A 22,469-nucleotide genomic window follows, 5' to 3' on the forward strand; every position below is an offset into this window, starting at 1 on the left:
GACCCTGAGCAATCTCTTTCCCTTCTCTGGGTCTCAATTTCCTTGCCTGTATAATGACCTGGAAAGATAGGACCAACGTTGCTGGATGTAGTGGCTCACGTCTGTTATCCTAGTACTTTGGGACGCCAAGGCAGGAGGATCTCTTGTGTCCAAGACTTCAAGACCAGCCTGGGCAACATAGCAAGACGCCATCTTTAAAAAAAAAATTAGCTAGGCATGATGATGCATGCCTGTCGTCCCAGCTACTCAGGATGCTGAGGTTAGGAGGATCACTTGAGCCTGGGAGGTTGAGGCTGCAGTGAGCCATGATCACACCACTGTACCCATCTGGGCGACAGAGCGAGACTCTGTCTCAAAAATGACCCACTAGGACCAATGTCACTTTCCCCTCTAACTGCTTAAAGCTGTGATGCTCAATAGGATAGCCACTAGCCCCATACGACTAGTTAAATTTAAGTAAATTAAAATTTAGTAAATTGTAATTTTCAGTTTATTGGTCACATTAGCTGTACTTCAGCTGCTCAATGGCCATAGGTGGCTACTGGCTCCCATAGCGAATGGCACAGATGCCAGAACATTTCCATCACTGCAGAAAGTTCTATTAGGCAGGCCGGGCCTTGTGGCTTATGTCTGTAACCCCAGCACTTTGAGAGACTGAGTGGGCAGGATCGCTTGAAGCTAGGAGTTCAAGAACAGCCTGGGCAGCAAAGTGAGACCCCCATCTCTATAAAAAAAAAAAAAACAGCTGGGCATTGTGGTTCAGTCCTATAGTACCAATTACTCAGGAGGCTAAGGTGGGAGGATTACTTGAACTCAGGAGCTTGAGCCTGCAGTTAACTAGAATAGACCCACTGCACTCCAGCCTGGGTGACTGAGTGGGACCCTGTCTCTAAAAGAAAAAAAAAAAAAATGATTAGCACTAGGCTAAAAAGTCTGTGAAGCCTGGCTCATAATGTCTTAGCTTCTCTGCATCCCCTAATACTCCCCTGGCCCAGTGGGAGAGAGTCTGTGGTTTACCATAGCCTGGACTCACTGAATACAGCTCATGCTCCTTGCCTTGTGAACCACAGACAGCACATCCACAAGTGGAGACCACAACATCATTGACAATAGCAGCTTCTGTTTACTAGGCTTCGATTTTACACCTATGCTGGGGACTTGGACATACATTGTCTCATTCAATCCTTCAGGAACCTATGTGTTAGATGTTGTCCTCTCATTTAGAAAAGAGAAAAGGGAGCTGACTACAGTGACTTGCCCAAGGCCACCTAGCTACACATGGCAGAGCCAAAACGTGAAGAAAGGTTCCATTTGACCTCAAACCTTTTGCCCCTCCTGCTCCACTGAATCATACCTTGAGCGCCTGCAAGCAATCTTCTTTGTTACGGACTCACTGTGGGTTGTGCTTCAGGGTCTTCAGCCTCTAGAAGCCAAGGAAAGAAGCTTGATCTGCCAGGCCCTGGATGCCTGAGGCCAGGCCAATGTTTGATTTGTTCTTGCCAGAGATCCAGACCTGCAGGAAAGTGATGGCCAGAGGAAAGAGGCTCAGGGCAGAAGCCTGAAGCTCAGGTACCTTGGAGGGATCTATTGCCTTAGGAGAGAGATATGATGTGGGGAAAAGTCTCAGGGGAGGGAGAGCAGGGGCAGGAAGGATAAAGGGAAAAGCAGATAAGGGACAGGGAAAGGATTAGCCAGGTGTGGTGCCCATCCTGGATAGCCCATCCTAGCATGAATAAGGAGCATCTGTCATAATAACAATAGCTACAACTTAATGGACTATATGCTGGGCATTGTGCTAGAAGTTTTATGTCCATTATCTCACTGTAATTCCTTTAGAATCCCTGTGAAGTACACATTATTATTCCCCTTTGAGAGAGGAGGAAACGGAGTCTCAGGTTAAGTTCCTTGCTCAAGATCAGCCAGGTACTAAGAGGTGTGGCCAGGATTATACCCAGGTCTGTGGGCCTCCTGATTCCCCCAGCCCTGGAAGCTGGAGGGGGTATGGGTTAGCCATCTGCCCTGAGCCTTTCTGTCCCTCACTCCTACCCAAGGCTGCAGAAGTGTCAGCTCCAGGTCCACGATGCAGAGACCCTCATAGCCCTGCTCCGGGAAGGCCCCCACCTGGAGGAAGTGGAGTGAGTATCACAGGAAGCCCTGGGTAGGAGCCAGGAAAGGAGGTTGGAGAGGGTGGGCAGGGCCTCGCCTTTGGGTGGGTGGTGGTGGGGAGGGGCATGCTGCCTCAAGAATTTGGGGGAATCAAATCATCGTAACAGCTGCTATTATTCAGCACTTGTCCTGGGTCGGGTGCTGTGCTAGGGGCTGTACATGCCCTCTCTCATTCACTCCTCACATCTCTGTGATGTAAGCACTGTTACTGTCCACATTTTATGGAGGAGGAAGTTAAGCTACAGAAAGGTAAACTTGCTCGAGGCCACACAGGTAGGAAGAGTCTAGGCTAGGGGTCAAGCCCAGACAGTCCAGCTCCCAGCCCCATCCTCATAACCACTGCTACTCTCTTGTTGAGATCTGCCCAGTAGAAACCCCACCACACTTGGCTCTGCCTTCCAAACCACAGCTCCTCAGGGTCCCCCCACACACCCTCCATCCCTCTCCCAGAGTAGAGTGGGATAATCCTCTCTTCTTGGAATGGAGAAATTCCCATGATGTCCAGCTCGTGGCCGGAGCTGATGAGAGTAGGGCTTAGGGATGGATAGAGGCTCTGTCATGTCACTAGGAGGGGTGCCCCCTAGGAAACCTCCAAGTGGACATGAAGGCAGAGGATGGAGTGCCATGATGTGTTCTGGGGCGAGTGGCCCCACCTCAGGGTATGATGGATGGGGTGAGGGTTGCTGTGCTGATCACCTCTTGATCCTGGACCTCGTCCCATTGGGAGAATCAGGACGGAATTAGAAGGTGGTTTCTAACAAGCTCACACACTTCTACCTGCCTCACCAGCACTGAGCATGCCCCTCCCCCACTGCCGTCACCTGCAGAAGCAGCCCCATCACCCACCTGCTTACACAGCCACCTCCCAGCCCTCTTGCCCTTCTCTCACATTTAGTCCCTCCACATGGACTAACAGGTAGCACTCAAAAATATCCTCTTTTCCTCCACCTTTCTAGTCCAACTCACCCTCATCTCTTACCTGGATGACCCCCTCACCTCGCTCTCCTGGCTGGCTTCCCTGCTTTCACCCTGGCCACTTCCACCTGGCAGAGAGTAGATTACATTTCACTGATGCCTGCCCGCTTCACTCCTTCCCGCAGCTCGGGATAAAGCCCACATTCTAAACTCCCAGGTGGTCCAGAACCCAGCCCCTAGCATCCCAAGCCCCATCGGACCCTATCCTTCTACACAATCTCTAATCCAGACACACTGGCTCTCTTTCAGATCCTCGTATGTGTTGTACCACAGGGCCTTTGAATGTACTGCTTCTACCACCAGGAACACCCTTCCTCCATCTCTCTCTCCCACCTTTTACCTATTGAACTCCTTCTAGTTCTTCTAGCAAGTAGCTCAAGCATCAAAGAAGCCATCCTTGACTCCCAGACTAGGTCAGATGCCCCCATAATCATGGTTATCACAAAAAACAATTATGTAGCTTTCAGCATAAAGGAAGAGTTGAGGGTAGGGCCTTGAAGACAGGCTGCCTGGGTTCAAACCCAGGTTCATCCTCGAGCAAGTGCCTTAACCACTCTGCGCTCAGTTTACTCATCAGCAAGGTGAGGATAATCAGAGTGCCTACGTCATAGGTACCATGAGGATGAAACAGGCCTATAGTCACAGACGCACCTAGGATGTTGCCAGGTATGTGGTATGCGATCTGTCGATTTTAGTTATTATCCAGGTTCATTCCTGAGAGTGATGCTTTGACTAAAGTCAGCGAAGGATGCGTAAGTGCTGGGGATAGAGGGAGGACTCCAGCCCCACAATACAGGGCATCGGGCTCCTCTGTCTCAGCCTCTCAGGGAACCAGCTGGAAGACGAAGGCTGTCGGCTGATGGCAGAGGCTGTATCCGAGCTGCACATCACCAGGAAGCTGGAGTGAGTTGTCCACCCCACCGCTGGGTACCAGGGAAGGCCTTGGAGAGCAGCAGGTGGTCCCTGTGCTCACAGTCAGCAGTAAGGGTGCTGGCCCACTGCCATCCCTGCTTCCGCTCAACTTCAGCAAAGTCGAGATGGTTCGACCATGCCTTGCCTTCACCTCTGGCATGAGCCACTGTCTTAGTCCCATTATTTAGCACCCTTACATATATAAAACGTGTTCATTATACATCAGTGTCTTGCATTCTAATTCGTCTTTGTAGCAGCCCTGGAGCAGGGTGGGGTGGAGTGTCGCACTGGGGAGGCAACAGATGGATGCATGTTGGGGTGCTGGGGTAGGGAGTGGTGTGTTCCGGCGGGGGCACAGTGTTGGGGTGAGGGGTGGTGAGATGGAAAGGAAGGCTATTGGGCTGCTGGATGTGCTGTGGCGTTGCATGGGGTGGGGGTGGTGTTTGGGTGGGGATGTCTTGGGGGTCTTAGGATCTAGAGTGGGTTGGGTGGGGTTGGGGAGCGTTGAGGTTGGGTAGCAGTGGTGTGGGGCCTGGGCTTTGGATTTCAATCCTGGCTCTGTCACTCATTAGCTTTGTGACCCTGGGAAAGTAATTGAATGTCTCTGAGCCTTAGTTTCCCCCTCTGTAAAATGGGATTACATGAAACCATATATATATAAAGCCTTTTGTACAGGGTCTGTTACAGTCAGGACTCAGAAAATGGTGGCTATTTTATGGATCAGGAAACTGAGTGTTAGAGAGGTGAAATACTGAGTTCTCGCTGTCAAGCTGGACGACTTTATTCTCTGAGTAGGGTGGGAGATGTCATGCATTTCTTGGTTCCCCACATGCACCAGAATCCTTTGAGATCCCCTGGCAAGGGACCCAGGACATCCAGGAGTGACAGCCAGCAAGCTGCTGAGCCATGAGGAGGGGCTGGAGCTGGCTGGGGATGGGGACCTCAGCCACATGCCAATGGCTGCCTTCCGCTCTCCACAGCCTCAGCGACAACGGGCTCTCTGCGGCCGGGGTGCATTGTGTGCTGAGGGGCGTGCGTGCATGCAGGACCCTGGCAGAGCTGCATATCAGGTAGGAGCTCCCCCAGACCATGGTACCCACCCCCACTATCATGCTCTCTCTAAAGCCCTTGGAATTCTTTCTGGACCCAGGCCTTGGGACCGGCAGAAGACGATGCTGCTGTCCCACCCAGACCCATTACAGCCGGTGCCCTTCTTCCCAGCTGCTGCAGGTATGGGCTGCTCACAGCTTATACCTCCTCTGGAGAACTGCCCTTGGCTGATGATAGCCAGAGATGCCTGGAAGGGTACAACCCTTACTTCCCTCCCCTGGAGTGGCCAGTGACAGAGGCAGAGGATACAACTCTCCAACCCCCTTGCCTCCAGTGGGACAGAGCTCTCTGGAGGACCAGGACCTGCTCCATTTGGCTACTCTCAGTCCCTTCCTATTTCTCCTGAGAGCAGACAGTCAATCCATGATGTGCACAAGTGACCAAGTGACATGCGACCCCCACCCCCCCTCACAGACCTAGACTCTGCCACTTGGGAACCCAGTCCTATTTCTGTAAATCTCGCTGTTAAGTATGGGGAGCTGAGGACAGATGCTGATTAATGTGAACACAGTTCCCACTTGGAGGAAAGCCTCATTCTCAACCGAATAGGGTGGTCCCTGCTTTAAACACCCCTCAAGGGAGGAGAGGGAAACCAATTCACCCACGAGGTAGATTAAGAGACCTTGGTTCACTGTATATGATGATTCAATAAAGGGTCCCTAGTGCATTCCAAGTGATGCCCTGTTCACTGCCGGGAATATATACTAAATAAATCCTCATGACTGTGCAAGCACATTTAGCCGTAAGGATGGTCACCTCAGTATTGGTTATAACAGGAAAAAGCTGCAAATAACTGAAATGTTTAACCATAAGATATTAGTTAGACTAAGTTACTTCCAGAGAGAACTCAATGGAACCTTTGATAAAACGATAATATAGATGCAGCTTTAGTATAGAGGTGTGATGGGAGTTTATAAAGTAAACATAAAGAAATTCTTTTTAGAGACAGGCTCTTGCTCTGTTATCAAGGCTGGAGTGCAGTGACACGATCATAGCTCACTGTAACCTCCAAATCCTCGGCTCAGCAATCCACCTCTCTCAGTCTGCCAAAGTCCTGGGAGACATGAGTTGTGTCTTACAGTCATGAGTCACTGTCCCTGGCAATTTTTTTAAGTTTTTATAGAGACAAAGTCTTGTTATGTTGTCCAGGCTGTTCTCAAACTCCTGAGCTCAAGTGATCCTCCTGTCCTGGCTGCCCAAAGCGTTAGGATTATAGGTCTGAGCCACCATAACGGGCCAAACATAAAAATTTTAACTCATCATCTTAAAAGATGATAATGGCCAGGCACTGTGGCTCACGCCTGTAATCTCAGCACTTTGGGAGGCTGAGGTGGGCAGAACACCTGAGGTCAGGAGTTCAAGACCAGCCTGACCAATATGGAGAAACTCCGTCTCTACTAAATATACAAAATTAGCCAGGCGTGGTGCCACATGCCTGTAATCCCAGCTACTTGAGAGGCTCAGGCAGGAGAATCACGGAAACTCGGGAGGCAGAAGTTGCCATAAGCCAAGATCACACCATTGTACTCCAGCCTGGGCAACAAGAGTGAAACTCCATTTCAAAAAAAAAAAAAGATTATAATAAAGCTTTTCAAGATACTCGGTGGCAGAAAGAATGATATAATAATCTGGTCCAGGCACGGTGGTTCACGTCTATAATCCCAGCACTTTGGGAGGCTGAGGTGGGTGGATCACCTGAAGTCAGGAGTTCAAGACTAGCCTGGCCAACAAGGTGAAGCCCTGTCTCTACTAAAAATACAAAAACTAGTCAGGTGTGGTGGCGCATGCCTGTAATACCAGCTACTTGGGAGGCTGAGGTAGGAGAATCGCTGAAACCCGGGAGGCAGAGGTTGCAGTGAGCCGAGATCACACCACTGCACTCTAGCCTGGGAGACAGAGAAAGACTCTCTCTCAGATTAAAAAAAAAAAAAAGAGCATGGTATAATCTGTTCCCATCAATAATAATCAAGTTTTAACAATTACTTGTCACCCTTGCTTCTAGCCCTTAAACAAACTAATGTTCCATTTTTGTAAGAGAAAAACCATCACACTAGAAAATGGAAGGTTTGAAGGACCCCCTCCAAAGGTTACCAGGGGTAATCCACAAATACTTTGAGAACAGAGAGAGCACCCACCATCAGAAGGGGGTAGGGCTCAGCCTTGGGCTAAAAGAGAGAGCACAGAATTTGCTTTCTTTCAAGACTTGCCAGGAAATGGGGGTTGCTTAGGCAATAGATACATTTATGAAATATCTGTGGTAGAAAAACTTTAGGCCTCGGAAAGCTCACAGGAAGTCAGAGGCGAGTCAGAGGAAGTGGCTGCAGCTGGAGGCAGGAGAATGGCACTTGAGAGGTCCCCACAGGCCAGGGGTAAAAAATGACAAGCCTGGCACAGTGGCTCATGCCTGTCATCCCAGCACTTTGGGAAAACAAGGTGGGAGGATCACTTGAGCCCAGAAGTTCAAGATCAGAGTAGGCAACATAGACTCTGTCTCTACAAAAAATATATATATTTTTAATTAGCTGGGCATGATGGTGCAAGCCTGTAGTCCCAGCTGCTCAGAGGCTGAAATGGGAGCATTGCTTGAGCCCAGGAGGTGGAGGCTTTCCAGTGAGCCATGACTGTGCCACTGTGCTCCAGCTTGGGCAACAGAGTGAGACCCTGTCTCAAAAAGAAATAGTGACACAGTGCAGCAGGGGAGCCCATAACCTCTTGCGTCCTCACCTCTCTTTTCTCTTCACAGCCTGCTGCACAAAACTGTAGTCTTCATGTTTGCCCAGGACCCAGAGCAACAGGAGGGGCCCCAGAACAGGTAGGGTCCCCAATATCACCCCAACTCCATGCTCGCTCAGGGACATTCCCCTCTCTACCCTCCACAGCTGGGCAGTGCCAGTCAAATACCAGGGTGACTTGGATAAATTTGTGGAAGAGCGGGAAGTGAGCAGGCTTGGCAAAGGATGCATCCCCAAAGGAAGCAGGTCCAAAGCCAGACCACCTCTGCCTCCTATGGTGCCTGAAGGGAGCCCCAAGGTGTAGGATATAGACAACATGCCCGGGAGTGGGGTAGCCGGAGGGCGAAGCCAGAAGACTGGTGCCCTCCAGTCTAAACCCAGAGGATTGCCTGGCCTGTAGCTCTGGGCTTGGGGGGGCCATAACTTCTGGATCTCTTTTGCACAAGGACCCATGAGGGTCCTGGATTGCCCCAGCCCAGCACATGGGCTCACCTCTTTGCTCCTGGAGCCCACCCACAAACTCTTCCGTAGATTCTGAACTATTGAAGGCTCCATTAGAGCTGGGGCTGACATCTCTGAAGCACAGATGAGCAGGAGGATGAGACTGATGATAATAGCAGCCAGGGTTAATCGAACACTTGCCATGTATGCAGCAAGCACCAAACTAAGGCAGTTCACATACAGTCTCCCAGTGAGAGGCTATGATTTGTCCAGGGTCACACAACCTGGAAGTGGAGATGCCAAATTGGCACCAAGGTCTGATTGACTCTAGGTGGGACATAGGGCTCGATGGTGGAAGGCCAGGCTGAGGATGGACTCTGGACATGGCGGGCACAGGCTTTGCTCAGCCTGGCCTCGGCGATGTCCTTCCAGGGCTGAATTTCTTGACAGCCTCATGCTCCAGATGCCCTCTGAGCTGCCTCTGAGCTCCCGAAGGATGAGGTACAGTGATGGCCTCCAGCCCCGTGTGTGAGTCCAGTCCCCTCCCTTCCCCTGCTCAGAGCCTGCTCCCGAACCTGTGCCCAGGCCCCGCGTGCTCCCTGGAGGACACCTGATCCTCTGTGTCCAGGAGTCATGGCCTGGCTTTCCCACCTCCTAACTCTCCTGCTCAGCCCACCCTGGACAGGGCTCACAATGCAGCCCCCTCAAGTGCCTTCCCAAGCCCAGGGGACCCCATTCCCCTTAGCTCCCTGACCCCCAGCAGCTGAGAGGTTGTGGGGACTCTGAAAAGAGACGATGGGGAGCACTGGGCTCCTTCTCTCACGATCCCGGGGCCTGGGGGCTCCCATCAGCACTCTTCTCGCCTTCTCTCCTGGTCTGTGTCTGTCCCAGTCTCCCTCTGTCCCTTTGCCTCTGTCTCTCATTTCTTACCTCTCTCATCTTGTATTTCTGTTTTTCTGCCAACCTGTCTTATCTGTCCTCCTCTGATGCGCTCTCTCTCTCTCTCTCTCTTTCTCTCTGGATCTTGCTTTCCTTCCGTCTGTGTCTCTGCTCACTCTCTGCCTATGTGTGACATCCTATGGGTGTGGTATGTGTTGGTCCCTCTTTGTCTGTCTGTCTGGGTGCCAGTTGCATCCCAGTCCCTCCTCTCAGCCTCTGTGTCTGAGGGGTGGGAAAGCAGTTCCTTCCCACCTCTGTTCAGCGGGGCAGGCGCTGCAGGCTGTGGTTTTGCCCCTGGGCAGGCTGACACATTGTGGTCTCCAAGCAAAGCACCTGGAGCAGCTCTGCAAGGCTCTGGGAGGAAGCTGCCACCTTGATCACCTCCACCTCGAGTGAGTGGTTTGTACGTTGGCATGTGGGTGGGTGGGGCCAATTAGAGTGAGTTAGTGTTTGGTGTTTGGGTTTGGTTTTTTTTTTTTAAGATGGAGTCTCACTCTTGTCACCCAGGCTGGAGTGCAGTGGCTCGATCTCCGCTCACTGCAACCTCCGCCTCTCGGGTTCAAGCAATTCTCCTGCCTCAACCTCCCAAGTAGCTGGGATTACAGGCACCCACCACCACGCTCAGCTAATTTTTGTATTTTTAGTAGAGACAGGGTTTTGCCATGTTGGCCAGGCTGGTCTCAGACTTCTGACCTCAGGTGATCCACCCACCTTGGCCTCCTGAAGTGCTGGGATTACAGGTGTGAGCCACCGTGCCAGGCCTGGGTTTGGTTTTTAAGATTTAGATCAACTGTTCTTTCTCTACTGAAGTCAAAAACCCCTTGGAGAATCTGGTGAAAGTTGTGACTGTTTCTCCCAAAATATAGATCCCCCATGTCTGACACACTTGGAGGCTCACCCCTGGTCCCCTGGAGGTCCATGAACCTCAGAATAAGAACCTTGGGGAGATCCCAGCTGCCCACAAAAGATCTGCTGAGATCTGACCTGGCAGGCTGGGGCTGCATCCAGTTTCAGGAAGTTGAGTAACTGGAAAGCAGGGACCATGCTGCCAGCAACCGAGTCCCCACTACTGATGCTTTCTCCTCCCTTCTTCCCACCCCTAGCTTGTCAGGCAATGCTCTAGGGGATGAAGGTGCAGCCCGGCTGGCTCAGCTGCTCCCAGGGCTGGGAGCTCTGCAGTCCTTGAAGTGAGTAGCCTGCTAGGTAGAGCCTCTGAGGCTGGGGCTAGGGGAGCGTTCTCTGTCCCATCCCCCTCCTTCCTGTGGTTATTGTAAAGATTAAATCAGAAAATGCATGAAAATCGCCCCCAACACAATGGAAGTGCTTGCTGAAGGCTATTAGGTGATTCTTACTCAGAGAGTCTGTGACTCAATAATCCCACTTCTGATTCAAGGTTTCACTTCTAGAATCGGTCTCTGCTGCTCTGCACAGGCTCTCCAAGGGCCCCGACCACCCTGGGGAGGGCAGGTGTGGGTGCGAAGTATGACTAATTAATGGCTGACGGCCGTTATCCTGGCCCTGGGGTGCCAGGAGGGGCTGCAGCTGTTAGCTGGGGTATGGGCAGGGTAGGCAGGGAGGGTTTGTACAGCGAGGATGCTCAAGGAGGGTGCCCAGGGCTGCCAAGGAGCCCTGAGTACCTAGCAGAGAGGGTGTGGGAAGAATCTCTAAAGTTTGCCTGCAACTTTTTTTTTTTTTTTTTGAGATGGAGTTTTGCTCTGTCACCCAGGCTGGAGTGCAGTGGCGCGATCTCGGCTTGCTGCAACCTCTGCCTCCCAGGTTCAAGCGATTCTCCTGCCTCAGCCTCCCAAGTAGCTGGGACTACAGGCAAATGCCACCACATCCAGCTAATGTTTGTATTTTTAGTAGAGACGGGGTTGCACCATGTTGGCCAGGATGATCTTGATCTCTTGACCTCGTGATCTGCCTGCCTCAGCCTCCCAAAGTATTGGGATTACAGGCATGAGCCACAGTGCCAGGCCCAGACCAGAGTTCTTGATCCCTAAATGCCACTGGTGCTTTTGGCTCACAAAGCGCTCCCTCCTTCCAAGCTCTCCTGGGTCAAAGCCAGAGGAGCCCCAGGGAGAGGTCACAGGTCTTATATTCCAGGCTGGCTCTATGACACACACTCTGCTGTGTGACTTTGGGCAAGTTACATCCCCTCTCTGAGTCCCTAGTTCCCAGTCAGCAAACACATAAACTGCAGGCGTGGCCTCTGCTGGTGGCTACAATCTCTGAATGAGTGCTGTGGCCTATGCCCCACCGTCCACACCCTCTTTTGGTGCAATGCTGGCAAGGAAGGGCATTGCCTTTATTCCTGTTCAGGGCCTGCACCTGGGAGGGAAGGAAGGCCTCACCATTGCAGGCAAATTATGGGAAGACTGGAGGGTTTTCATGCCCTCATATGACCTTCTTCTTAGTGTGGACTCATGGGTGACCTGGTGCCTGTGAGGGTCTGCGCTCGCCCTACCAGTGTCCTCCTGGGAAGGAAGTGCAGCACTAAATAGTAAATAGAAAACAAGGACAAGTTGATAGGGAGACCCTGAAAGAAAGGAGATGCTTTGTCCCTGCTTTCTGAACAAGAGATCCCACATTTTCATTTTGTACTGGGTGCTGCCCCTCCCTTATCAGGTGGGCAAACGGAGGCCCAACTCCAGCCAGAAAGCACTCCTCAGATCCCTCACAGACCGAGGGAGCCACTGGGTTCCCATCTCAGCTCTGTCACCAACATGTCTCATAACCTTGGAGACTTTGCTTCTCTCTGGGCCTCTGTTTCGCCATGTGCACCCTGAGGACTTGCAAGGGGCGCTCTCTGACCATCTAGGGTTCAGTGGGTTCTGTCATCTGGAACCAGGGATCCCTCCCCTGCCCTGTGCCCTGACCACAAAGAGGATGTGTTGGGTCCTCAGTGGCCTCCATTGTGCCACTCCTGTGATCTCCAGCCTCAGTGAGAACGGTTTGTCCCTGGATGCTGTGTTGGGTTTCGCTCGGTACTTCTCCACTCTGCAGTGGGTCTTCCACTTGGACATCAGGTGAGCGTGCCTCTCCGCCCCCAGTCCAGCCCCGTCCCCCATCCCACAGGCCATCCACTCCCACGTTGGCCCCTCATCTATCAAGTTCACAACGACCTATCATCTCAGCAACTTGGGCAGTACCAGATCCAGAGAGCATGTGATGGGCGTCCACTGAGTGAAGGGATGATGGAATGAGTGAACAAGTATGGCCTCAAGGATGCTCAAATTTCTCCAAATTCACCATTAGAGAGTTCATTGACTCTGCCTCACTCATTCTTTGGATTGTCCTCAGAGACTTTTAAGAAAACTGGGGGCCAGGCGTGGTGGCTCACGCCTATAATCCCAGCATTTTGGGAGGCCGAGGTGGGCGGATCACTTGAGATCAGGAGTTCGAGCCCAGTCTGGCCAACATGGTGAACCCTGTTCCTAGTAAAAATATAAAACATTTAGCCAGGCATGGTGGTGGGCCCCTGTAGTCCCAGCTACTCAGGAGGCAGGAGAATCGCTTGAACCCAGGAGACAGAGATTGCAGTGAGTTGAGATCGTGCCACTACACATTAGCCTGGATGACAGAGCAAGACTCCATCTCAAAAAACAAGGAAACTGGGAACTTCCTAGTGGCCACTGGGGACTCAGGGATCTGTCTTAATTTGGGGAGCTGATGAGAATATAGAAAGGGAGGCACTAGCTAGCCAAGAAACCTCAGGCACTCAGGGCACAACATCCATGGTTTTGGGGGAAGTCTGCCTCCCTTCCCCTTCCCTGAGGACCTCCAAGAATGGGAAGTGCCATAGCAGATGGGCCAGGCTCAGTTACATACCTGCTGTGCAGCTCAGAGCAGGTCCTGGAGCCTCTCCAAGCCTCAGTTTCCTCATCTGTAAAATGGAGATAAGAATAATTACTGGCCTGGCACAATGGCTCACACTGGTAATTACAGCATTTGGGAGGCCAAGGCAGGAGGATCACTCGAGCCTAGGAGTTCAAGACCAGCCTGGACAATGTAGTGAGACCCCCCCATCTCTACAGAAACTTTAAAAATTAGCCAAGCATGATGGTATGCACCTACTTGGGAGGCTGAGGTGGGACGATTGCTTAGGCCCAGGAGAGCGAGGTTCTAGTGACTTGCGATCACACCATTGCACTTCAGCCTGGGTGAGAGAAGGAGGCTCTATCTCAGAAAAAAAAAATCCCAGCACAATGGCTCACATCTATAATTCCAGCACTTCGGGAGGCTAAGGCAGGAGGATCATTTGAGCCCCAGGGTTTGAGACCAGCCTGGTCAACATGGCAAAATTCCATCTCTACAAAAAAACACAAAATTAGCCAGTCACGGTGGGGTGTGCCTGTAGTCCCATCTACTTAGGAGGCTGAGGCAGTAGGATCAATTGAGCCCAGGTAGGCTGAGGCTGCAGTGAACCATGACTGTGCCACTGCACTCCAACCTGGGAGACAGAGTGAGACCCTGTCTTAAAAACAACCACAAAGCAGAATTTCTTAACTCATCGTTTTATTGTGAGAATCAAATGAGAAATGTCAGTAGTGTGTTTTGCACGTGACTTGATGCATGTAATTGTTGCATAATCTATTCCTCGTTTGCTGAGAAAGCAGCCCACCCCAGACCCTCCTTGCCCTGGCCAGTCTGGGTTCTTGCCACTGCCAAGGAAGTTGGTCTTTGCCCGTTTTCAAACTGCTGCCTCCTCTCTGCTTCCAGCTTTGAGAGGCAGTGCATCCTCCTGAGAGGGGACAAGACAGTCAGGTGAGAAGGGAATGCTCAGGGTGGGGGGATCCCCTCCCACTCTCGTCCCCACCACCCCCAGACCCATGCTGATCACTCAGCCCTCGGTTAAACCACCCTGGTCCAACACACTAGGTGTAATCACCACTGCAGTAACCACCGCCCCCATGTAAATTGTCAGTAATCAACTGCCCTGTTGTCCCCTTGGAAGGAGGCAATGCAGATGGGAGGGAGGGAGGGAAGGATATGGTTGGGGGAGGTACCAGAGCAGACAGGTGCCCGCAGATTGCTGCTGTATGAGAGGAGACAGGAGAACGTTTGTGCTCTGCCTTTCGGGGAATTTTGTAGCCTCACCCCTTCATACATGTCACTGCCCTTTCACGTTCTGAAGGCAGGGCCTGTTGTTCTCAGAAAAAAAGAGTTCCAAATCTTCGAGGTAAACACCCAATACTAGTTTAGCTCTTCATGATGTTCCTGGCTGCCCTCTAGTGGGACCGGGCCTCTTGGCCCCACTTAGGAGCTGTGGCAGAGGACAGGGCGGGCCTCAGTACAGCTGGCTGAGCAGAGAGAATCCACAGCTAGTTTGTCAAGGAAAGGCACTGCCATACAGGTGGGCTGTCAGAAGTCAGAGGTGGCTCAAGCCTGGGTGGTCTTGCTTCCAGGATAGAATCTCTCTGGGGAACCCCTTGGGTTCTTGAAGCTCAAATAACTGATGTACAGGGAGACAGAAGTCATGTGATGCCAAGCAGTGGTCAGAAAGGCTCTGTCCTGGACCCTCCTGCCTGCCCACCTGGACAGGGACAAGCTGCTGGCTTTTCTAACTCGAGCTTCCCTTCCCTGAGCCTCAGTTTCCCCACCTGAACAATGAGGGACTGACCTAGGATCTAGTGACTTCATAGTCTCTAAGATGCCTTCCAGCCCTGACTTTCCAAGTCTGGGAGTCCAATGTGGGTGATCTGAATTTTCCTTTCTAAATGATCCCCCTCCTAGGGCTCATATGGGCTGGGCTGGGAATCTTGAGGGTGTGACCTGAACTTTCTAAATGATCCCTGTCCTAGGGGTATATGGACCACTGGATCTTTGCCAGATCTTTCAGCTGCAGCTGAGTTCTCGGGGTTCCGTCGACACTGCATCCCCAGGAGTCTCTGGTACTGTCCCAACACTTCTTGTTTGGGGGTAACCACAATGGGGTGAGGCATCAGAGGGGGCAGAGCCAGGAGGGGGCTAGGGCTGGGGATTGGGATAGAGGGAAGAGAGGGAGTTTAAGAGAAGAAGAAAAGAAAGAAAGGGGTGTGAGGGGTGCTGGGGGGGCTCTGGCCCCTGAGGGGCACCTCAGCTGGCCCATGCCCTTCATTCCCCTTGGAGAGAAGATTCCACATTTCTCTGAAGCCAACAGGGCAGCCCAGCCACTCCCTGCCTGGGGTTTCCATCTGCTCTGGGGAGCACACACTTTCCAGAAAGAAAGGGGTTGCCCTCTCTCCTCACAAATGCACTCCCCATCTGCAAGCTCTGCCATGAGGGGCTGTGAGACCCTGACTGGGCCCCACCTCTCTCCAGGCCTCCAGGAAAGTGGAGGCAAGTGAGGCCCTGGGGAGGATATTTCCCTCCCTGGGGAGGCAATGGGGAGCCCCGGAGGGTAACGGGGAAAGGCCTGGTCAGATTTGCAGTGTTAAAATGTGAGACACTTGTGGGGTGGAGAGGGATTGCAGGGAGGCAAGAATGGAAGCCTAGAGGGTGTTCAATGGTCAAGGTGAGTGAGGATGGTGGCCTGGGCTCTGGAGGGGGTGGTGGGGAGGAGTTGGAGAGTTGCTGACAAGGGCAGCTGGGCACTCAGGGTCCTGCACTGCTGCTGTCAGGGCAGGAGGAATGGGGGCTGCAGGGGAGACCTGGAAGGGTAGCGAGTGCCCTGCAGGGGAATGGGCCTGCAGCCTCCCACTTAGAGTGAGGGATGCTGGGAGAAGGAGAGTTCCCCCGGAGCTAGCCAGGGACCCTGGGCCTTCTCTGATTCCCTGCCTTGCCCATTGCCCCTTTGCAGCCTCAGTGAGTGTCCTCTGGAGCCCCTGACCCTCACCCGCCTCTGTGCCACTCTGGAGGAATGCCCAGGACCACTGGAACTCCAGTAAGTAACAAGGACATAGCCCCAGAGGGCACCATGTGGACATCTGCCCAGTGACCTGGGAGGGGGCTTCCTGGTTAGAGGCCAGGTGAGTCTTTCTTGGTCTCTTCCCACCAGCCCCCTCCAGCCCTGCCCCAAAAGAGTCCCCTGGCCTTTGGCAGAAACTTGGCTATCTCTCAGCAGCCCCCAGCCTTAGGCAGCGCATGTCTCCTACTGAGTCTCCCACTGGGAGATGCTGTGCTGGGCTGGGGAAGATTTTACCTGCACCATCCACTCAGCTCAGGGCACCTGGGAGCCCTGTCCGCCTCTTACCCCACCCCTGGGGCCTCACCCGGGCACCCACTGGGACCTGCCTCCATGGCTGAAGCTTAGCACTTCTGAAATCCCTTCCTCAAGGCACCCCCTCTACCCATGGGGTTACCACCTTACTCACCCCAGAACACCCTGGTCTGTGACCAGACACTGGGCCTGGAATCAGGACTCTTGGCTCAAAAGAGCTTCAACTCCCCAGGCCTCAGTTTCCTCATCTGCACAGAGGATGGTCAGCCTTTCCTTTTATTGTCATTGTGGCGATCCTAGTACGGTAATTACCTTATAATAAAGAAATCCGAGACAAAATCTGTCTCACCTAAACAACCTCTTCTCTCATCAGATCAATGTTGTCATGTGTCCACAGGACCGTCTACTCCTTGCCTATTTGCATATTCAGTTTCTACCTGTTTGCAATCATAAACCAGGTGTATTCTACAGTTTCATGCCCTGTGTTTTCACAGCATCTGTGTTTGCCATTTTGCTTCAGTCTTTTTTCTTGCTTTCCAGCCCCCATCTCAAATGCCCTCCCAGCTCTTCCAACCAGATAATCTGGTTTGACCCCCCTGGGTGTGGCCTTCCCACGTCCTCCTCCAAGTTCAAACACATAACCACAAAACCTTTATCACACCTACATTATTATTATTTTTTTTTTTGAGACGGAGTTTCACTCTTCTTGCCCAGGCTGGAATGCAATGGCGAGATCTTGGCTCTCTGCCACCTCTGCCTCCTGGGTTCAAGTGATTCTCCTGCCTCAGCCTCCTGAGTGGCTGGCATTACAAGTGCCCGCCATAATGCCTGGCCCAGAACTCCTGACCTCAAGTGATCCTCCCGCCTCAGCCTCCCAAAGTGCTGGGATTACAGGGATGAGCCACTGAGCCTGGCCCAGACCTACACTATTAATGATAACTCCTTAAAGTCATCCAATGTCAGTGGTCCCTGATTGCCTCTTATCTGTTTTTACAGAGTGTATACTGATGTCTTTTTTTTTTGAGACAGAGTCTCGCTTTGTCGCCCAGGCTGGAATGCAGTGTTGGCTCACTATAACCTCCACCTCCTGGGTTCAAGTGATTCTCCTGACTCAGCCTCCCCAGCAGCTGGGACTACAGGCGTGCACCACCATGCCCAGCTAATTTTTTGTATTTTTAGTAGAGACGGGGTTTCACTATATTGGCCAGGCTGGTCTCAAACTCCTGACCTCATGATCCACCAGCCTCGGCCTCGGCCTCCCAAAGTGCTATGGCATTACAGGCGTGAGCCACCGTGTTTGGCCGATGCCTTTTAATACTAAATTGCCATAGTATGGGACATGCTGTGAGTTACTCCATCACCCCCTTCTAGAATCTAGATCGGGATGTCCAATCTTTTAGCTTCCCTGGGCCACATCGGAAGCTTGGGCCACACATAAAATACACTAACACTAGCGATAGCCAATGTGCTAAAAAAAAAATCACCAAAAAAGTCTCATAGTGTTTTAAGAAAGTTTATGAATTTTTGTTGGGTCATATTCAAAGCCATCCTGGGCAGCATGCGCAGGCCGTGTGGGTTGGACAAGCTTGGTCTAGATTGAGATCCAAACTGCTTCTAGGTGTTTTGTTTTGTGTAGCACTGCAGCCAATGCTACAAACAGCACGCTTACATGATTGGACTGTTAAGTACCTATTGTATACCAAGCACTGGGCCAGATCCTGGGAACACAAGGAGACTAGGATGCAGGCACTGCCGGCCAGGGCAGGCCATCTGCAGGGGAAGCTTCTTATGAAAAGCCCACTGGCAGTGCTGGGTGGTCTGAGCACAGGTGGGGGTTTTAGGGCCCCCTCCCTCACCTGTGGTTGGAGAGAATGCAATTGTGAATATGAAAGCACTTTGCCAACTGGAGAGTACTGTGACCATTTGCAGGATTATTGTTATAAATATACATCAAGGTACTCAATGCTGAAGTCCAGTGGTTAGCCAACTGTGTCCTGCGGTTCCACCGAGGAGGCCAGGGAAGATGATAGTGGGGCTCCATCCCCCCTCCCTGAATTCAAGCACTGTGGGTCTACTTTGCCTGTGTACATATGGGCGTGCCATGTAGGATGTGGTCAAGGGTGAAAATTCCATTTCTTTAGGGAAAAAAAGGAGGGGTAAGCACCTCCTCTGCCAACCAGAGCCTATGGTGTATTTGGGGACTGGTGGGACGCTATGCAGGATGTGTTTCTGGAAAGACCACCCCTCAATAAAGACCCTGGTCTTGACTGTGCCTCAGGGGCCCACACCCAGTCCCTGGGGCAGAAAGGGGAGAGTTGGGCCTGCGGCCTGGGCCCTGGCAGAGGTTCCACCATGAGGCTTCCAGCCCCAGGACCACAGACAGTTCCTCCCGCCCCACCCGACCCACCAGCTCACTGAGCCAATTATGTGGAGTTCCTGCACTCCATTCCTCCCTCCAACCAGCCAGGGAAGAAAGCTGCCCAGATGCACCAGGCTCTTGGAGGCCCCCAAGAGGGGAGAGGGCAGCCTGCAGAGGACAAAGGAACAGAAAGAGAGGAAGGGGAAGGTGGTGAAGGCAGGAGAACATAGTAGAGGTCTGCGAGATCGGGAAGTGGCTCCAGGCCCCTGAGGAAGGGGCTGCATGTAAACCCCAGGGCGCTCAAAGTCTTGAGTTGTCCTGGTCTTCCATTTAGAGCAGAGACAGCAAGTGTGTCCTACATGCACCGGGTTCTGACTAATTATCTGAACAACGATGAGCTGGTTGGTTTGGTGTTGATGGGAAACTAGAGACCCGAGCCAGTCCCTGTCTCCTTTGCTGACTTGTTGTATGCTGAATTTCCACCATCATATTCGCTTCTCTGGATTAAGACTTGCTCTGTCACCCAGGCTGGAGTACAGTGGTGTGATCTTGGCTCACTGCAACCTCTGCCTCCCAGATTCAAGTGATTCCCAAGTCTCAGCCTCCTGAAGCAAGGACTACATGTGCACACCACCATGCCTGGCTAATTTTTTTTTTTTTTTTGAGACGGAGTTTCACTCTTGTTACTCAGGCTGGAGTGCAATGGCGCGATCTTGGCTCACTGCAACCTCTGCCTCCAGGGTTCAAGCTATTCTCCTGCCTCAGCCTCCCAAGTAGCTGGGACTACAGGCACCCGACAACATGCCCGGCTAATTTTTTTGTATTTTTAGTAGAGACGGGTTTCACTGTGTTAGCCAGGATGGTCTCGATCTCCTGACCTCATGATCTGCCCACCTCGGCCTCCCAAAGTTCTGGGATTACAGGTGTGAGCCACTGAACCTGGCTGCATTCTTTTCTTAACAAACATGTTTCGCAAAACACTAACCTTCATGGCCCTCAAAAATTAATTCTGCTAGTCTTTTTAGTTTGGGGAAAAGTCTACTGTAGTTCCTTGGAAATTCGTAATGCACAGCAGCATATCAAAGGCTCAGAGAAGTCATGCAGCAAACAGAATCATTTAATTTGGCTTAACCCCGTATTTTCCAAACTTACAAGACCTTCCTCCTCTTCCAGCCCCACGGATAGCCCACGGACCCCATGCTGGGAGGGAATATTTCAGGTGACCCTGGTTAGGTCCCATCTCCAGAAGACTCTGGCTGTGAGGCCGTGTTCCCTGCTTTCCTGGAAGGTCTCCCCCACCTCATTCACATGCTTTGTTTCACAGATTGTCCTGTGAGGTCCTGAGTGACCAGAGCCTGGAGACTCTGCTGCACTGCCTGCCCCGACTCCCCCAGCTGAGCCTGCTGCAGTAAGACGAGTTGCCTGTTTCCCGGTTCCGTGTGCCTGTGTCCCTAAGGCGCCTTCATTGCAAAGCTGTACCTGCCTTCTAACCCCTCAACTGCCCCCCTTTCCCCCTTCCAGCGCCCTCTACCCACCCCATTCTTTCCTTAGGTTATTTTATCATTTTACCTGGCACAATGGGGACTCAAATCTGCTTCCAGTTCCGCCCTAATACTTTGTCCAACTAAGGGGCCATCGTTTGCCTCCTCTGCATCTCAGTTTCCTCAGCTGACAAATCAGATTAATATCCCCCACCCAGTCCCCCAGGGTTGGGACTTGAATAAGTATTCTAAAATCACCTTGAAAAAATGGAAGGTCTGTGACAAGTGAGCTGTCCTGTCTCCCCACCCACAGGAAGATCACCCACCCGTAGAAAGAGGCTGTACAGATGTAGGTCCCGTATATGTCACACACTACTTTTTTTTTGAGACAGAGTCTCACTCTATCACCAGGCTGGAATGCAGTGGCACAATCTCGGCTCACTGCAACTTCCACCTCCTGGGTTCAAGTGATTCTCCTGCCTCAGCCTCCCAAGTAGCTAGGACTACAGGTGCTCGCCACCATGCCCAGCTAATTTTTGTATTTTTAGTAGAGATGAAGTTTCACCATGTTGACCAGGATGGTCTGGATCTCTTGACCTCGTGATCCGCCCGCCTCGGTCTCCCAGAGTGCTGGGATGACAGGTGTGAGCCACCGCGCCCGGCCGTCACACACTACCTTTTAAAGATCACCATCGAACCCTGCAAAAGGGGAATTTAAGCAGCATCCCTCAAAGAATTAAAACTATTTTCTAATTTCATCTCAGACTGGTTAGAATTTTAAGAGGATTTAGGCCGGGTGAGGTAGCTCACACCTGCAATCCCAGCACTTTGGGAGGCTGAGGTGGGCAGATGACGTGAGGTCAGGAGTTTGAGACCAGCCTGGCCAATGTGGTAAAACCCCATCTCTACTAAAATATAAAAATTAGCCAGGCATGATGGTATGTGCCTGTAATCCCAGCTACTCAGTAGGCTGAGGCAGTAGAATCATTTGAACCTGGGAGGCAGAGGTTGCAGTGAACTGAGATCATGCCATTCACTCCAGCCTGGGTGATAAGAGCGAAACTCCATCTCAAAAAAGAAAATAATTTTAGAAGGATTTACTTTAAACATTCTTCTAGCAGGGCAGGGAAAGCAGCTGAGGTGAAAACATACAACAGGAAAGTAAGTTAGAATGCTAATAACAGCAACATTGGCGCAAAGGCTGGGGCTCTCTGGGATGCCTAAGATGGGTCATGTCACCTCCAGGATCTCACTTATGCTTGGGTTTTATTGGGGAGGGAGGGGGGAGATGTGACAACATTCCAGAGGGGCAAGTACAGCCCAGCTCACGGCACCCATGGCACCCTGTAATAGTCCCCCCCTGCCCAGAGAGAATGAGTCAGAAAGGACTCCTTTGGACATAAAAGGTGGCTGGTGGCTGGGCACGGTGGCTCACACCTGTAATCCCAGCACTTTGGTAGCCTGAGGCGGGCAGATCACCTGACATCAGGAGTTCGAGACCAGCTTGACCAATACGGTGAAACCCTGTCTCTACTTAAAATACAAAAATTAGCCAGCCATGGTAGTGGACGCCCGTAATCCCAGCTACTTGGGAGGCTGAGACAGGAGAACTGTTTGATCCCCAAAGGCAGAGTTTGCAGTGAGCTGAGATCATGCCACTGCACTTCAGCCTGGGCATCAGAGCAAGACTCTGTCTCCAAAAAAAAAAAAAAAAGAAATGCAGGTTAAAATTGAACAGGTTAGAAACCTCAGACCAGAGAGGAACTTCCCTTTGCCTAAATCACACGGCTTCACCCTGACTCCTCGTCTGTCTTTGGAGTGGGGTGGCCAGCCTGACCCCTTGCCAGGGTTTAAACTTCGTATTATTCAACCTGTAGTGCTTATGCACCTACTGTGAGCCAGGCACTGTGAGGTGGGGGTGCTGCTACTGGCATCGAATGAATAGAGATCTGGGATACTTCTAAACATCCTACAGGGCACAGGGCAGCCCCCAACAAGGAGTTATCGGACCCCACATCTCAATAGCGCTAAGGTTTAAAAACTCTGTCCAAGGGCCTGAAGCTTCCCACTCTCTGTGAGCAAGGACTCGTCTGTGAAATCTGTGCTTGCAGATAAAAACAATAGTAATAGTAACAGCAAACATGGATCCCATGCCTGGCAGTGCACCCGCATATACCTCGAGATTTCCAGATAAGGAAACATGCTCAGAGAGG

The 22,469-nt window shown here is 51.8% G+C and overlaps 1 protein-coding gene across 9 annotated transcripts in view; it reads left to right on the plus strand.

The window, feature by feature from the left end:
* The window catches only part of NLRC5 (NLR family CARD domain containing 5), a 90,666-nt gene that overhangs the window by 38,198 nt on the left and 29,999 nt on the right, over window positions 1-22,469 (plus strand). For 8 of the 9 annotated variants that reach the window (XM_064383090.1, XM_064383096.1, XM_064383094.1 and 5 more), the window contains 13 exons: window positions 1,504-1,569; window positions 2,052-2,135; window positions 3,961-4,044; window positions 5,034-5,123; window positions 7,907-7,975; window positions 8,769-8,837; window positions 9,578-9,667; window positions 10,379-10,462; window positions 12,215-12,304; window positions 13,998-14,042; window positions 15,080-15,169; window positions 16,057-16,140; window positions 20,100-20,183. In XM_064383090.1, the coding sequence (XP_064239160.1) occupies window positions 1,504-1,569; window positions 2,052-2,135; window positions 3,961-4,044; window positions 5,034-5,123; window positions 7,907-7,975; window positions 8,769-8,837; window positions 9,578-9,667; window positions 10,379-10,462; window positions 12,215-12,304; window positions 13,998-14,042; window positions 15,080-15,169; window positions 16,057-16,140; window positions 20,100-20,183 (1,029 nt within the window). The remainder of the gene's footprint in view (window positions 1-1,503; window positions 1,570-2,051; window positions 2,136-3,960; window positions 4,045-5,033; window positions 5,124-7,906; window positions 7,976-8,768; window positions 8,838-9,577; window positions 9,668-10,378; window positions 10,463-12,214; window positions 12,305-13,997; window positions 14,043-15,079; window positions 15,170-16,056; window positions 16,141-20,099; window positions 20,184-22,469) is intronic. The other variant, XM_064383095.1, reaches the window with a different exon arrangement.

This window comes from Aotus nancymaae, unplaced genomic scaffold, assembly GCF_030222135.1.
Source record: "Aotus nancymaae isolate 86718 unplaced genomic scaffold, 86718_ANA_hifiasm-v0.15.2.pri h1tg000030l, whole genome shotgun sequence".
In the NCBI taxonomy this organism is placed as follows: Eukaryota; Metazoa; Chordata; class Mammalia; order Primates; family Aotidae; genus Aotus; species Aotus nancymaae.